The sequence below is a fragment of the Trachurus trachurus genome, assembly GCF_905171665.1.
Source record: "Trachurus trachurus genome assembly, chromosome: 7".
Lineage (NCBI taxonomy): Eukaryota > Metazoa > Chordata > Actinopteri > Carangiformes > Carangidae > Trachurus > Trachurus trachurus.
The window spans coordinates 7,309,227-7,326,440 of NC_139901.1; the positions used below are offsets into that span (position 1 = coordinate 7,309,227).

General features: G+C 44.8%; 1 protein-coding gene across 4 annotated transcripts in view; it reads left to right on the plus strand.

The window, feature by feature from the left end:
* Window positions 1-3,058: 3,058 nt before the first annotated feature.
* flna (filamin A, alpha (actin binding protein 280)) overlaps window positions 3,059-17,214 on the plus strand; it is a 47,942-nt gene continuing 33,786 nt past the window's right edge. For all 4 annotated transcript variants that reach the window (XM_083975187.1, XM_083975189.1, XM_083975188.1 and 1 more), the window contains exons 1-2: window positions 3,059-3,141; window positions 9,990-10,480. In XM_083975187.1, coding sequence (XP_083831313.1) covers window positions 10,111-10,480 — 370 coding nt within the window. In that variant the 5' untranslated portion in view covers window positions 3,059-3,141; window positions 9,990-10,110. The remainder of the gene's footprint in view (window positions 3,142-9,989; window positions 10,481-17,214) is intronic.

The window sequence follows — 17,214 nt, forward strand, 5'->3', positions numbered from 1 at the left end:
CAGAGGAATAGTCTATTCTTGGATTCACAAATGTCAAGTCAAGTCAATTCTATTTATATAGCGCAAGTTCACAAAGTGAAGTTATCTCAAGGCATTTTACAAACAGAGAATGTCTAGACCTCCTCCTCATAACAGTATTTACAGAGACCCAACAGTTCCCACTGAGAGCTGCATACATGGCAACAGGGGTGAGGAAAGGCGTCCTTTTAAGAGGCAGAAACCTTGAGCAGAACCGGATTCAGGATGGGAGGCTATCTGCCCCGACTGGTTGGGTTGAAGGGGAGGAGAGAAGGAGGTGAGAGAGAGAGAGAGAGAGAGAGAGAGAGAGAGAGAGAGAGAGAGAGAGAGAGAGAGAGAGAGAGAGAGAGAGAGAGAGAGAGAGAGAGAGAGAGAGAGAGAGAGGGAGAGAGAGGAACACAGCCTAGATGCTCATGTGCTTGAGAGAGAAAACAAAAGGTCCAGGATGATGCTGCAGAAAGTTTAAAGTAATCTAATGGGCAGTGCAACCTGGCCTGAACTATCAGTCAAACTGTTTTATTGAGACTGAGGCCCACTTACTGGAGGTTGGAATGATAACAGGTTTGAAACCTGAGGTAGAAACTAAGTGCTAATTAAAGATTTAGGCATAAAAATATGTTTTAAGTTTGGATTTGAAGGCCTAAATGGAGGCCCTGCTGTCGTAATGTCAGCAGGGAGGCTATTTCAGAGCAGAGGAGCCTGGACAGAACACACCTTAAAATCTGATCTCATATGAAGAGGAAGCCACTGAAGGGAAGCAAAAAAAGTCCTGGTTTTGGTTACAATAGCAGCAGCTATTGAACCAGAACTTTCAACAATGTGAGTATGTGGCAGGCCAGAAAAAAAGACACTTATCAGGATTTCAGCATAGGCAAAAAAAAACATTGAATGCACGCTGTGTTACGCAGGAGATAAAAAGCGGTTTTGGCTTCTTTAATGTGCTGATTGAAAGAGAGGGTTGAATTGAATGCAACACCTTTTGTGAAATCACAGCAGTCAAAGTTACTGTTACTTGATCAAATTTATGTCTATGATAGATCAGGTCAATGACCAGCATCTTGGTTTTGTCTGAATTAAGGAGCAAATAGTTACAAGACATCAATGATCTGAGAGGAACCATCAGTCTGTATGGGCACATACAGCTGAGTATCATCAGCAAACTAGTGGAATGAATTCCTTTGCTGCAGATAATTTGGCCAAGAGGTGAGATAGACAGAGAGATAAGCAGAGGGCCAAGGACACAGCCCTGAGGTACCCGACTTCACAACATAACATGATGACATTGTGTTGTTATAAGAGACGCCCTGCGTTCTGTCAGATAAATGTCCACTCTGACTCCCTCCCAGCAGGACGACATCACTGGTCTGTGTCTCCAAAGACATCACATCACCCCAACTCCACTTCGCTTCCTAAGCTGCCTGTCTGATTTAGAACTGATTATAAGATGAAAAAAATTAAGTTATGAAAAGAAAAAGCTGTTGTATGCTGTGACAGTGGTTTAGGCACAAACATAACACACATCAGGGTCTGGGTGAGCAATGCTCAAGGGTTAGCGGGCTTTGTTGTCATGGTTACAAAAGAAAACTTAAAGTTTAGAATGATGGTGCTTTAATAAAGTGGAACTGGGGACATGGGCTTGGGAGGGTGCATACCATTAAGACTTTATTCCAGTAAGGCTTTATACCATTAAGGGTTTATCATAAATCATGAATAATAAACACACACCACTGCTTTTAACTGTTTATATATGTATGTATTTTTACCTTTACCTTATCCTACAGTTATGTTAAAGCATCTGCCAACCAAAGTACTTCACTAAGTGAAGACAGTTTTCCTCCATGCTGAACTCTTCCTTTGAGGTGATGCTTTCTATAAATCACACATTACCATTCAATAAGAACTATTAGGAAGTAGTCATAGGGATATATCCAAAGGTCGATCTGCTCTCTCCTCCTCCACTCTCACTTTAACCTCTACTTCCACCACATCCTCCACCCCTGCGGCCTCCCCCCCCTGCTCCCGCTCCTCCTCTCCTCCCTCCATCCTCCCACCAGACCGATGAACTGTAAGTAGAGGGCACAGCAGAGGCCGAACATTCTTGTTTCCTGAGCCAATGCTCAGCTGGAGAGCACTCAAACACACGCACACACAGATGCACACACTCACACACATACCCACACATGCACACACACGCCTCCCACCACCGTGTTTAGTCAGAGCAGGGTTTGACAGAGAGAAACACAACTCCCTATGTTGTTCACTATACTTTTCCTGAACAATAACAGATAACAGGAAAGAGAGGACAGAGAGTGTAGAGTGATGTGGGTATCTCTCTCTCTCTCTCTGTCGCTCTCTCAATCTCACACACACACACACACACACACACACACACACACACACACACACACACACACACACACACACACACACACACACACACACACTAAACCTAACTCTAGAAGTAGTGAGGATCAGCCAAAAATGTATTCACTCCCTAAAGTCTGTAAGTCAAAGTGGTGTACACACACACACACACACACACACACACACACACACACACACTGCTCGTGAGAATCTCCCCACTCCCGTGTAAAAAGGAAAGGACGATGGCAGAGAGATACAGTAGGTGCACTTCACGGACCGGTGACATCATACCTTTAAAATCCCGAAGGCGCGGTCATGACGTCACCCACGTTTAAAAAAAAGAGGCAGAGAGCAGAAACAGGGAGAGAGAGCAACACCCCCAGCACCTCAGCAGCTTTACCCGTTTACCAATTAAGGCTCTGGCTGCGGAGGACAGAGAGAGAGAGAGGGATCGAGGAGGCGCAGAGGTAGAAAAGAGCAAAAGAGTTGGACTATTTCTTTCTTCCCTTCACAACACCAGTACCACCAATAACACCCATTTCCCCCCACTGGGACTGCTCGTGGGGAGGGAGGTCCGGGACCTCGGTGCAGCACAGCACACACACACACACACACACACACAGCACGCAGCACAGCACACACCACACATACAAACACACCCTCTGTGACCAAAGTAACTGCAGGCTGCTGCGCGCACTGACTGAGCGGAGCGGAGAGACAGCGGACACACACACTCCAGGATCACAGGCTACAGCACATGTAAGTTGTGAAGACTTGTCGATGTGTGTATGTGTGTGTGCGAGTGTGTGTGTGTGTGATAGTGAGTGATGCTGCGGAGGAAACTTTCTGTCATTAAGTTTGCCATGACTAAAGTTTTCATGTCGGACTGGTGGTTGGGGAGAATGTGTCATGGGGTTTTCTGTCATGTGTGTGTTGTGATTGTGTGTTTGGACCGGTGGTAACGGGCTGACAGAGACCAGCGGTGTTTGGATAGAGAGAACCGGAGGGTCCGCTGCTCTCACCCGGTGGGCTGCTGCTGCTGCTGCTGCTGCTGCGGTGCGCCACGCCTCACTCAACATGAACTTTCCTACTCTTGGCGCTGCGTTACCCGGTCGCTCCAAGACCTCGGTGCCGTTACGCACAGCCCAGTGCGGAGCACACACACAGTGTGACCCCGACTCCTCTGCTCAGTCAGACGAGGTGAAGCTGGACGTCTCAGCTCATCTGTCTGCCTCAATTCATCCCCCACACTTAACGTTTGTCTGTGCGTAATCGCGCACCAGCAGCAGCAGCAACAGCAGCAGCAGCACAGGACCGTAGCATCTCCCCGGTGTTCGCTACAACTGGGGGCTCCACACCAAATAAGGTAATACACGGACAGTGGAGCTTTTTACATCGGGGGGAGAGAGAGAGAGAGAGAGAGAGTGGTGACCACTTGCGCCCTCCGCCGCCGAGAGTGGGTCTCACAAGCCACTTGGTTCATGCTCACGTTCAACTGAGCTCCTCCTAAACATGACAGGGGGTTAACTGGCTGTCACTGTGAAGAGGCAGAGGGAGCAGAGACCCCACTATGTCCCGTTTATAAATAGGCAACTTTTTCACTGTGTTTCTGCTGAATCAAATGGGGAGGTGAAGTTGTAGCCTACTTTTCGGGTGGGGACACTCTTTCAGGAAGCAGAACACATGTGGCACTGTGCCAGGAGATGTCTCACTGCTTTACATTGAAATAACCTGTCAGCATTTTATGTGTCAGGGCAGGGTGTGTGGGTCTATGGAGGTTTTTTTTGATGTAAAACACACACAGACACAGACACAGGTGCATTTCCTGATCTGAAAGGGATAAAGAAAAGATCTGAGCTCAGACTTTCGAGGGTTTGAGATTCAGAACCGATGGTTTCCTCAGCCGGATGCCTTCATTTCTAGAGAGAGAAAGAGAGCTATATTTGCCATTCCTTACAATGTGGAAGTTTGGAAATACAAGAGACAGAAGAGAATAATATTTTAATGTGAAGTCCATCCCAGACTTGAAAACATAAAGACCAACTTGGTATAAATAACTGACACAATGCTTTTAATGTCGTGTTACTTGATAATAATTCAACAGAAATCCACATCTGAGTGTTGTATATCCATGTAGCACACTGTGATCATATGGAGGCGGGTTATGCGGTTGTAATTGTTATTGTATTGATATAATATCATGAGATTTTATTCCTTTTCCTCCTCAAAAACCCATAAATCTTAAATCTATTTCACAGGATAATGTGTTAAGACTGAATTGAGACTGCTGGCATAAGTGGTGTTCATGTGACTAGGACCAGCCATGGCATTAAGCAAATCTAATCTAATCAAATTAGTTTTATTATAGTCAACAGGGTCGTCCTTCAGTAATGATATCTATTGCCACATTCCTCTTCATCTGCCCCCCACCCCTCACCCATCCTCATATGTTCCCCCCTCTCCTTTAAATGTCTTTGGTGATGGGATTGAACTCCAGGAATGCGCCTCTTTTGTTCTCAAAGTCGACGTAACCACTCGTTTCCAACCTTTTCTGGCAGGTGATTTCACACTGAGGTCATAGCATTCCTGTACACCTTTCATCTAAAAACACAGCCGAGGAAACTGATTTCAGATTGGAAAGCTCTTGGTGTTTACTCTAGGATAAATGACTGTGTAGCTTTTGGCTGAGAGGTTCTCAGGCATCTTGGTTCCCTAACAGTTTAAACTGCATTGAAGAGGGACAGAAGAGTGTGCCAGCATAGAAAGTGTGAGATGTAAACATGTAGACCAAACCTGTCCTTATTTGACACGTCTTGGTCGACTTTCACCCTAAGTGCCACCGAAAGTCGCGCCTACACTTCCCCCCACACACTGTCTGCAGGAAATTAAGGGGAAAGCCATAACTTTGCTGTAATCTGTGCATTTGACTCTGCACCCGTCTGTGTGTGTGTTGCAAGTGGTTGGCAGCGTTGCACACAGCGTTCATTGAACTTCCTTTGCTGAGTTCTGCTGTGCTCGACTTCTGGGTGTGGTACAACTATTAGCTATATAAATTAGTCTAACTATATCTAATCTAATATCTTATACACACCACTGGCTGTTGGCACTTTGTGTATTCATACTAATGGGGTTCATCTATATTTAACATGATCATCAGAGCATCAAACATCTTAATATTAGTTCCCTTTATCAGTCAGGCTGATGTATTTTCTCATGACTTCATTCTCACCTGGCAGAAATAGTGAATTAACACTTTGCACTCCACCCATTGGGTTTCTGCTGATCCAGGAAATGAAACAGTCACAGTCATTGTCAACTTGAAACCCTCATATGAAAGAGAGATGTGAAATAAAAGTGTGAAAATGAACCCCGCTACTCAGCCTTGGGTCTTTGTAGTCAGGACCTAGTTCATCTGAAGACTCTGCAAGTAAGGAAGAGTTGTGATGAGCAAATTGCACTTACTCTTGGGTATCAGTAGGTGTTTGAGGTGCTTATATCATATCATATATGATGTATTTTTGCTTGTAAAATCTGAAACTACAGTTACACAATAAAAAAGTACAGTATTCTCCTCTGAGATGGAGTTTACACGAGTATGAATGAAAATATTTAGTACAATAGACCTTAATGTACTGCAATTAATTTTTTTTCATAGTTTCTCCAAGTTGTAGTATAGTTCAGTTCAAATCCATCTTGAGCTAATTAAACTTTTACTGCAGGTGTGAATCATGATTGGACTGATTGGCAGTTGCAAGACAATACAATTGCAATAATGTGAGGTTATCTACAAGATATTCAGCCTAACTTTAAATAGAAAAAACATTTTGTAATTTAAATGTGTTATAGTGTAGCGTAATGAAGGAATGTAAGTAGATTTTTGCTACATCGTTTATGTGATGAGAGCTGAACAGGCTGCACCTGCAGCAGGTTAACATCTTCCTCTTATATGGTGAAACAAGATCGTGGACGTTGGTGTTGCGGTTTTGTATCTTGGTTTCACAGTTGCTACACCTCCAGTAATACATGTGAAAAATACCGATTGTGTGTTAACCACAGGGTTCCCTGCAATAAAATGAAAAGACCTCATTTGTCAGCGTGGGGCTCCCCTCGAGTCAAATAAATGTCCACACATCAGCCAAGGATTCATGAAACTGTGTCCAGCTTAGAGACTGAGGGGAGAAAACTGAGGGGGAGAGGTGGGTAAACCTCAAAGAGAGAAGGCGTGAAGAAGACATGTGGAGAGAGAACAAGAGAAAGTGTCAGAGGAGCCTGATAAGTGCAGTTCCACAAACCACCACTAAGGGGAGGCAAACGACAAAGCAGAGAGCGCAGGCTGGTCTTAAGACTCAGAGAAGTTTTAATACATCTTGGTCAGCTCTCTGTGTCCCCGCCCTGTGTTTGTCTCCTGTTTATTTGGCAAATTCCAGTGAAACAATAGGCCGTGAATATTTCACCAGTCCTCTCAGCTCTCTCTCTCTCTCTTCACTGAGCTCACTAAAGCTCAAGTAGAGAGTGATCTAAGGATGATCCCTAGAAACAGCTCTGTATCAGTGGATCCATCCACGTCGGGCTCTTTACCATCTGAGTCTTATCTGATGATCTTCAGCTCTGGTGCTGTTAATCTCTCCTGCTCTGACACACTCAGTCTACACAGCTTCATACTTTCATCAAGACTGAAGTCTGTAAAGTGTTAATGTCGTGAAATGGAGCAAATTATGCACCAAACTGTTTAAATCTATTGTTCTATTGTTTTAAATGGCCCAGTGAATTTAAAAGCGGGCTGCTGCCAGAATGTGTGTGTGTGTGTGTGTGTGTGTGTGTGTGTGTGTGTGTGTGTGTGTGTGTGTGTGTGTGTGTGTGTGTGTGTGTGTGTGTGTTACATTAATAGGCCCCTTTTATTGAGCTGTTATTAAGACTGGGGGGTTCCAGGGTTGTTATGGGGGTGAGGGGCATTCTTCAGATTCTCCCCTGACCAGACACACACAAACACACGGACACACACACACAAAGGCAGAGCATTCTTGATGGCTGCTGGCCACACTGTGGCTCCTGGCACTGAGCTCCTTATTTAGTCAAAAAAGCTGCAGAGTCACTTCTCTGCCTCTGTCTTCACGGCCTCCACTGTTCTGTTACGCAGAGAAAGAAAATGAGTCGAACAACATGAATTTGTGTGTTTGTGTGCGTGTTTGTGAATTTCATCAAATGAGGTTGCCACCCTGAAGATTTGGTTTCACACTTTGGCCAAGAAATAACAGTTGTTTTTTTTCAGAGAAAGGTGAAAGCTAAAGAAGGAGAGGTCAACATCTGAATTTTTAGTCTGTAGACAAAAAAAGCTACATCCTACAACTCCCATAATGCAGCTCGGTAGAGAGAGCCAAACTCATAACGTCATGTCCGAGTTAGCCTCGCTCCATTAGCTTCTGTATCCCAGTCCAGTCTCTCGGTCCACATGCTGTCATCTGTCGTCTGTAAAAAATTAATCATGTCCCTGGGGGTTAGTTTCCGTCTTCTACAGCTGCTGCTGCAACAAACTAAGACCTTCATGATTTTAACACAGTTACAGCAAAAAGTGGGTGTGTAGTGGCAGCACTGTCATCAGAATTTGGTTTCACAACCACAAAAAGTCACTGGCACTCTCAAAAAAAGTCATTTATTCTTTCTTCAAATTTCTAGTTGTATTTTCTGCTGTTTAACCTCTAGTCTAAGCACCATCTTGGATCATAATATTTGTCAGCTCATCTCCTCTTCTCCCCTCTCTCTACTTAGCTATTATGTGAAAAACCATGTGTCAATCAATCAAAATGTGTCTAATCCACTGAGGAAAACCCAAGGACAGGAGGAAAGTGTTCTAAAAGAGTGTTAAGTGACAATTAAGGGCATTTGCAAATGAACCATGCTACAATTATAGAAACTGCCTCCTGCTATAAAACACAGGCTGCCATTAGTGCATCATATAGTGCATACTTGGTGTGTGATCTCATGTTTGGTCAGTCCCGGTGAAGACAAACAGAGGAGGTGGGTAGGGCTTGTGTCTAGACACTCGGTGTCTGGCTGATCCACACTGTGACCTCTTAAAAGATAAGGCTGCACACAAACTAACACACACGTCAAAAGTAAAAATTTAGGCTGAAAATATGTGCGCAAATAAGCGCACTGTCCCTGCTCACAGGCACAAACAGCAGAGCTGTATTCAAGCCAACAGACACAAACAAACACAGTGGCCTTCTGATCCTCATATCCCTCTGGATATCTCAAATATTTATTTCACTGCGGCTTGGGACCCATGAGCGTGAGCATCAGATGAGCTCATACCCTCACAAGGGACCCTGAACTTGGGCTCTTCATCTCTGTTCCTGGAAGCGTCACCACAAAATACCAAAGTCAGATTCCTTGTATGTGTACACACAAGCTGATTCTGATTCTGTAAATCTGGTCCAGCATCATTTTGTATCTCCAGAAAACATCTTCCTTTCCTCCAGTAGCCACAACATGACATGGCAAGTGATGGGACGAAGGGGGGCATTCAAAATCTCTGTCTCATTACTGCATGTGTTTTGATTGTTAAAACACTTAAATAAAGTTAGTATCACTATCAAAACACACTGTACGTCTGTAGGTAAGAAGTAGTTCAAGGTCCCATAATAAAGTGAGTGAACTTTTCCTCTTGTAACCTTGACTATGAATGTCTCCTAACCTTAGCATAATAGTACATGTTATCAAAAACGATGGTGTGTTGCTACTTAAAATAAGAGAAATCATCTTTGTGCCTACACCTGACCCAACCTTAACTATAGGCTACCCCTGTCATGTTATAAAACGGATTTAAAGGTCACATATTATATAGAATAATATTTCCATGTCGTTTTTGATAATAAAACAGAGGTAGAGATATCAGTCCACAGAGAAATACATACAGCCTGTATTCACAAACTTGAGCCTTTAAACCAGCAGGGCATCTGTGATTTGTGATGTCACAACAAAGCAGCCACTGATGTCAGCCATTCTCCAAGCCTCGCCCACCTAGACCTAGAACCTTGCAGGATTTGCTTTTCTTCATCTGAAAACTGCTATATTTCTATTGGATATGGATCACTCACAAAACAGTCAGCCAGTCAGAGGAGACTCTCCGAGCCACAAAACATCATATGAATATCAACACTTCAAATAATAAAAGTATGATATGTGGGACCTTTAAAATCCATTTTAGTGCCTGTGAAGTTTAATCTATCAGCCCAGTGTATCTGGACTATGTTACTCTGATACAGACCTATTTCTCAATGTATTGAGAAATACACTGATTTTTTTTTCTCCTCTGTTGTCTCTACGACCACAGCTTTGGTCAGTCTGGTTTTAATGGCTGCCATATGATAGTCCAGCTAAATGTGTGTCAGTTTATTCTTAAACCAGGTCCTGTACGTGAAGTAGTGTATCACAGCGCTGCAGCTGCCTCATTGGATGAGTTTCTCACTTGGACAGTTTCATTTTCATCCAGAACAACTCCCTTTTCTGCCATAGCCGCCTCCTCTTCATGAGAAAACTCTATCTGCAGGCTATAAGTCACTCTCTCATGTCAACCTCTTTCTTTCTTTTTCTTTCCCCTCAAACAGAGACGAGGTAGACACAGACACACACAGAAAGAGAGAGAGAGAAAGGGAGCGGCCACGCAAAGTTGAGCAGACTCCACCCAGAAAACAGCCAGCGAACCGAGAGACAGCCGAGACCATAAAAATGAGTGGTTCCCACCCCCGGCTCCACCAGAGCGCCGCGCCCGCTCCCAACGCTCTCTCCACGGACAAGGACGCAGAAATGCCCGCCACGGAGAAGGACCTGGCCGAGGATGCGCCGTGGAAGAAGATCCAGCAGAACACCTTCACCCGTTGGTGTAACGAGCACCTGAAATGCGTCAACAAGAGGATCGGCAACTTGCAGACGGACCTCGGCGACGGGCTGCGGCTCATCGGGCTCCTGGAGGTCCTGTCCCAGAAGAAGATGTTCAGAAAGTACAACCAGAGGCCCACCTTCCGCCAGATGCAGCTGGAGAACGTGTCGGTGGCTCTGGAGTTCCTGGACAAGGAGAACATCAAGCTGGTGTCCATAGGTGAGTCACACGCGTCTTTGCACACCGTGAAAACAATGCATGGCGTTAATGAATGGGTGCCAGTGCCTGCGTCTCGGAGGGGCAGCTGTCCTCTAACGCATCTCCACCTTCACTCAGGTCTACTGATCTGTTGTTGGTGCACACACACTCACACACACGCCTGGTTTTTCTTTAAGACTTGAACCTGGGTGGTGCTAAGCAGTAGCTCCACTGGATCCCAGTCAGTGTCAAATAGTTGCTGGTACTTTAAAGAACAGTGCATGTGTGCAGGCCTGCAGGAATAAAGTTGAGCATGCTGTCTCAGGAAAAAAAAGTCTGTCACCCTTTAAAGCGGTGGAACCACACTTGAGTTCAGTCATGTGAAGGAGCGTCAGGGTGTTGGGAAGATCACTCAGGGAGAAAGGCAAGGCGTCTTTTCTGTGTTGAGGGGCGCAGCACTTTTGTCTCTGGCTGTCCAGATTTGAGGCGGGTTGTTTTGGGGAGGAGGGGGTCTGACTTATGTGCAGAGGGGGCCCCAGGCTTTCTGCCGTCCCCCCCTTTGCTGCCTTAGCCGGGGCTGGGCCGGTCCGAGGCAAACTCTGTGGGCCGGGATGTAATTCGGGCCTAGTGGGATAGGAGAGCTGATCCTGTACACACACCCAGAGCGAGAGAGAGAGACACACACACAGGCACACACAGGGCTATTGTCTGTGCTCATGTCGTGCAGTGGGCTGGGGCTGGGTCTCCACAGCATTAGACAGAACTTGGCTCAGGCTCGGTGACATAAAACTGGGTTTAACGGGCTTTGCCTACACGCGGCCGCTCACAACACTGATGATCTCGCAGTTGTGAGTGGGACTGCTGTGATGCAGAACCAGGAGGATAAATTCCTCTCCTGTTGTTCTTTCTAACAACTCCCCCCATGCAGTGAGGAGCGGCTCCCAAAGAGGCTCAAGGGCCCTTGATTCATAATTGTCCCATAGCTGAGGTTGCACAAGAATGATTAATTCTAGCAGATGTTTCACCCTCCCTGCACCTGGATTAAAGACACACAGCAACAACAGAAGCAGCAGCAGCAACAACAACAACACCTGTGCTGTCCCGGGACAAAACCTTTATCAACACAATTACTGTCCTGGCAGCAACGGAAGAGGTTTTGTGACTGTGTGTGTGTGTGTGTGTGTGAATCAGACATGAGTGAGTCCCTGTCATCCCTGGGGGAATGTCTGGCTCACCTCATGGTTTCCACACACACACACACACATGCTGGTTTCTACTTCCTGCTGCAGTCAGCAGGTGAGGCGTGACACTGTTTCAGCTCAGGGTTGAATACAGTTGTACCCCATACTTAATCTTAGCAGAGAGGAAAGGTGGGGCTTCACACTAAAAGTGGAGACAGCGCTTATCAGGGCTGTGGTTGGTGGTAGGAGATTCTGTTCATGCAAATGCAAGAGCTGTTAAGAGTCGCACATGCGGTTCATCTTCTGGGCACAGAACTCCCATTCATCCCCTAAAGACAGATCCCTTTCCCCTGCATTTAACTCTTCACCCTCATGCCATCTGATTGTTGTTTAATTAAACAATGCTGCTTTGTGTTCAGGGTGCTGATGAGCCATCCCACTCAGCTCTGTCTGCATGTCTGTGCGTCTGTCTGTGCCTCTAGCTGACTCACCCTCATCATAGCTGCCCCTTCTGAGTCATTTAATCTGAAGATGAGAGAGGAGCCCGCTCTCCTCTTTTTTACTTCCTCCTTTCATTGCAGAAAAAGGACACACCCAGGCAGCAACCCTCACCACAAGTTACCAAACTGCCATCGCCGCTCAGCGTGATGCACACGCTCTCTCTCCTTCTGTCTTAAACCTCAGGCTTTCTTTCTGTCCTTTTGTTTTCTTTCACTTCTTCACTTTCACTTGAACTTTATTTAAAAAAGGGAAAAAAAAACATTTCATAAACTTTTCTTTTTCAGTTATTCTGCTAGTGGGTGGCTTTTCAGTTTGTTCCTTCAAATGTTGGATCTGCATGTCCATACCACACCTCTTTCATTTCTCCTTTTACTTTTGTATTCTTTGCTAAAAATGTACCCATGATACGCAACAGTACTCACTGTAACACTGTCCTCAGGAGTTACTCAACACAAACCAGTAATTTGCACCACCCAAAAGAGCTGAGACAGTGTCGAACAGGACAGTGGTTCATACTATAAAATGTTTGGAAAGAGTAAAAAGTCCAAAAATATGTAATTTATTTCGCAATCAACAGTGCAAAAACCTAAAGTTTACAACATTTATGAAGCAGCACATTTACAATTAAACACAATTATAGAAAATTGCTGACCCATGCATTATATATGAAGCTTTTTTGTTAAATAAGTAGATGAATATCAATATAGTTTTCCTAGAAACTGATTAATTGATTAGTTGAAAGTTTTAGGCCTACACTGGACTACAGTAGCTACAAAGCTAACTGGGCCACTCAGTGCTAACCCTGCTAACTCTCGATGCATGTCATCATCTTCATCACTGAGAGGAAGGCTGTTCCATCATCCTCACCCTCATCATCACCATCCTGTTGGCTCTGTCGGCTCCACCCTGTGTTACATTCTCCCATCCCCAGCACAGGCCCCAGTTTAGTTTTAGCATCGTCCTCTCTAATGAGGTTATAACCTGACAGGTAATCTCTGACTCTGCACTTCTGACAAACCCCCACATGATCTGGCAGCAGCAGCAGCAGACACATGACTGCTGATAAGTCCAGAGCAGGACTCACATGTATTCAGTCAGGAGGAGCACAGGGAAACGGTGACAAGGCTGCCATCTAGCAGCCAGAGCAGTGAACCAGGGGGAGACACTCACTCTAACACTGATTAAACAAGCACAGGCTCATTATGGCTCATACTGTCAGGTGGTCAAACGGTGAACTCAGTGTGATTTTCACAGGTCTATATGTTTCTGTTGTATACATTTTACATTTATCTGTATATCTATAAATCTTTTAATCTTGAGTTGTGCAAGGATGTTTCTGTTGTGCATGAGGAAACTGCTCATGTGCATATTCCGTGTTTGAACAGGCTCAATCATTTCACTTGGCATCATCCTGCTGATGTTTGTGTGCACACTGAAGCTTTAACACAGTGGCTGTTAAGCAGATTAAGACCTGGTGACAGTTTTATGAGACAGACGTTCTTTGTGCAGGCGTTTTGTGCTTTGTCAGCTCCTTCGTCTGCAGCATCTTCAGCTCCGGTCCACATCAGAATTTAAAGCACTCTTTACGTGAACTTGACCGAGCCTGTGTGGACTTTGTCGAAACAGTACGATGGGCCCCGGCGGTGCCAAACTCTTCCCGGCACAGGCAGGATGTGAAATAAACAGAGCTGTGGTGTAACTTTGTACCTGGCTGCTCCCCTGTCTTTTGCCTGGGAGCGGAGACATGCAGGTTGAGACAGACGCCTGTGTGGCAACAACCAAGCTCCTCCTGTTACTGTTACATAATAATCAAATGTGCTCTATAGCACTGATAAAGTACCAAGATAAACGTACAAACTGTTCAGCCGGACGTATTCCTGTGTTGTTCATATAAGTTGGTATAAATCATAGTGTGTCACATTTTAAGGAGGAAGGGGAATTATTTTCATCTAACAACTGAAAAATTGAATCCTAAGCACTAAAACGCACCTTGCTTGTAGCTGTACACTGACACACTGCTGCAGTCTTACTTAATCTGGTTTTACCAGTAGCTAACAGTGGCTAAAAGAGCTGCATAGAGTCAGTCAGTCAATAATAATTAAGTGGTCATCATTGTCAAGCAAGAAATGTAAATAATTGATGTTATAGGCTCTAACATGTTCAAATCTGCAGCTTTTCAAGGTTGTCTATGACAATAAACTGAATATTCAGAAGCTGGTGAAACAAAACAAGACATTAAACAGTCACTGTTTTCTACTGTATTATAGGCTGAATAATGAAAATAATAATTGGCCGAATAATCAATAATGAAAATAGCCGCGAGTTGCCAGTCCAAGTAATCCTGTAGCAACAAAACCTCTGAGTGTATTGAAGCATGTGTTTCATGGCTTATTAACTCCTCTTATTAATAGGAGGAAGAATGTGTTGTTGCTCCCTTAAAACGTGACATAGTGTTGATCTAAAACTATGATCCAGCTTGTCTGTGAGAAGGCAGTGAGTGTCTCAGCTCTGATTAATCACACTACTGAGCAATTCTTCTTCTTCGTGGAAAAATCTTGCATAAATGCTGTCTTGGTGTGTTGGGATTGTGAAAGACTGTGTGTCGACAGGAGTCTGTGTGGATGGAGATGACTGATCAATCTACCTGCACTGACTTTCATTAGTTCAATAGATGTGGACAGAACATGGGTGGATGGTGTGTGACCTTTCTCTCTGAATCTCAACATGATTTTTCAAGTGTACATTTGTTTGTTTAGGATGATTAATCAATATTTGACTTTCAATTGTGATATGAACTCATGATGTTATAAAGAATGATTCCCTGTTGAGGCGCTTACATGTATAACCACAGTCTTTGTCCTTCTACAGTAGATATAACAATATTGACATGTAGTAAATCCACCAAGAAGAAAGAGAAGGGAAGCTGACATTAAAGATGCTGTAATCAGTTTTAACAAACAAACATCTCAGTGCTGGAGCTTAGCTTATCTTTAGTTCACCCTCATCTCTTCTGTCCTATCAGTGGTGTTTACAGCAGCAGACTTCTGTTCTCAGAGCAAAAAACCCTTAAAACCCATTGTACTCAGTAAACAGCAGGCAGACACAGTTAGAGATTAGCTGGTGAACATGATGGAGAGTTCAGCAGCTCAAGAGTCAGATATCCGTCTCAGGAGTTGGTGGAGCCGGAGACATAGTTAAATGAATAATAAAAAAAAGGTGATAACATGTCAGTGTTGTTTCTGCTCCCCCTGTGTAGCCAGAACATGAGTTCATTCAGGTTTAAACTCAATGTCCTTGAGTAATTACAGCCGTAACGCTCAGGCAGCTCCCATGGCTCTAGTAACTGCATCGTCAGTCGTCGGATAATGACTGAGCACTTTATGGACCCGCTGGGAAGTCTAAATAGTTTGTTCGCTGAGGGCCTGCTGGTGTCAGGGACCTCATGCAGTACGGCATCACATGTGATCTTTAACTTTTAGCAACAAGATAGAAGTGAGAGCGACGGAGGTGGTGATGGTGGAGCAGGGTGGAGAGGAATGTTGGCCGTGGAGCGAGATAACGGCGAGTTTAGCCACCCTGTTAGGTCAAAATGGATCACTTCCTGCCAGCTCATTATCATTAGCACGGCTTCCTGTCTGTACAGGCAAAAAGGGGACTGGTCAAGTGGATACTGAGGATTAGCGGAGTGCGCATTCGCATTCAGCACAGTGGAATTCAGGCTATTGCATTACATCAGTGTTGGAAAGATGCCCCGGCACCCCATGCCTCATGTTCAGACTGAACAAGCAGACGTAAATCAAACATATTCTGTAACTTCACTCATACAAATCTGCACTTGTCCAGTGAGATATTTAAGTTGTACATAACCTACATTATTAATAATAATAATAAGAATGAAATATTAAAAGCTGCACTGACTGGAGTTCATTTGTTCCGTGTGTGTTACAAGATTTTTACCTACACATAAACCTTTGCCAGAAACGCGTCTGGAGGGGATCTACTTTTCCAGACCTGAATCATTTTTGCCAGCCCCGAGAACTATCAATTACTTGGAAACCCAGACTCTGGTCTTATGGTCGATCGTTGAGTTCTCAGATGTTTCCAGGAAACGAGGGCTTGATCAAAGCCGCATGGTATTTATTAAACCTCCTCATTCATCATTTCATGCGGTGCCTGTGTCCTGCTCTCACCTCCTCTGCCTCTGTCTTAGCCTGTCCCCTCTTGCTTCTCCCTGTTCCTCTCATGTTTTTCATTTTTCTGTCCTTGCCTTTTCCCCCTTCACACTTACACTTCATCTCCCCTCAGCCTATCTTCTCCTCCTCCTCCTCCTCCTCCCTCAAATGAACATATCTCAGCCCATCCTTGGCCTGTGCCGTTTCCAGTGCAAGCCTTAAAATTTGTCCCACACAGCACTTTTTTTCCCTGCCTTTCTCTCTTTTCTCTCTGGGCCCTCCACCCCCTCTGCCTCCCTTCCCTTCTGCTGTCCTCCCTCCTCCTCTCTGTCTGTAACCGGAGCCCAGGGAATGGGAGGGCTGCCAAGATCCAGTTTGCTTCTGCCCTTTTAAGGCTAAAAACCAGGAGGAACTTTTTTTCCAGCGGAGGGAGGGAAGAGAGGGAGAGTGGAGGGAGGGAGGATGACTGGAAGGAGTAAAAAGGAAGAGGAGGAAGTGTAGTAGCTCCAGTGTGGCTTGTTGCATGGAGGGAGGGGGGAGAGGTGGGAGGGAAAGAAGAGAGAGCTCCAGGTCAAAGATTTTCAGTTTCTGGATGTTTGAGGCTACAAGCTGAATTTATGTCACAGTTGTAAAGCAAATATTTCTTAGAAGTTTGTTGGAGTCTGTTTTTCCACAATCACATTTTTCCCAAAGTTTCAGGTCCTATAGTTTTTGTCTTTTGTCTATTTTGTATGATAGGAACATACGAGTCAGGCTGACAATGTACAGGCTGCATGCCATATTAAACTGTGGTGTGAGTGTGCGTTTCAGTGATAAGGCGAGTGAGGAATGTGTGACATTTCCTCACTGTGTTCTGTCTGACTGGGTTTTTTCTCTCCTAGTTTCCAGGCATGACATGGTC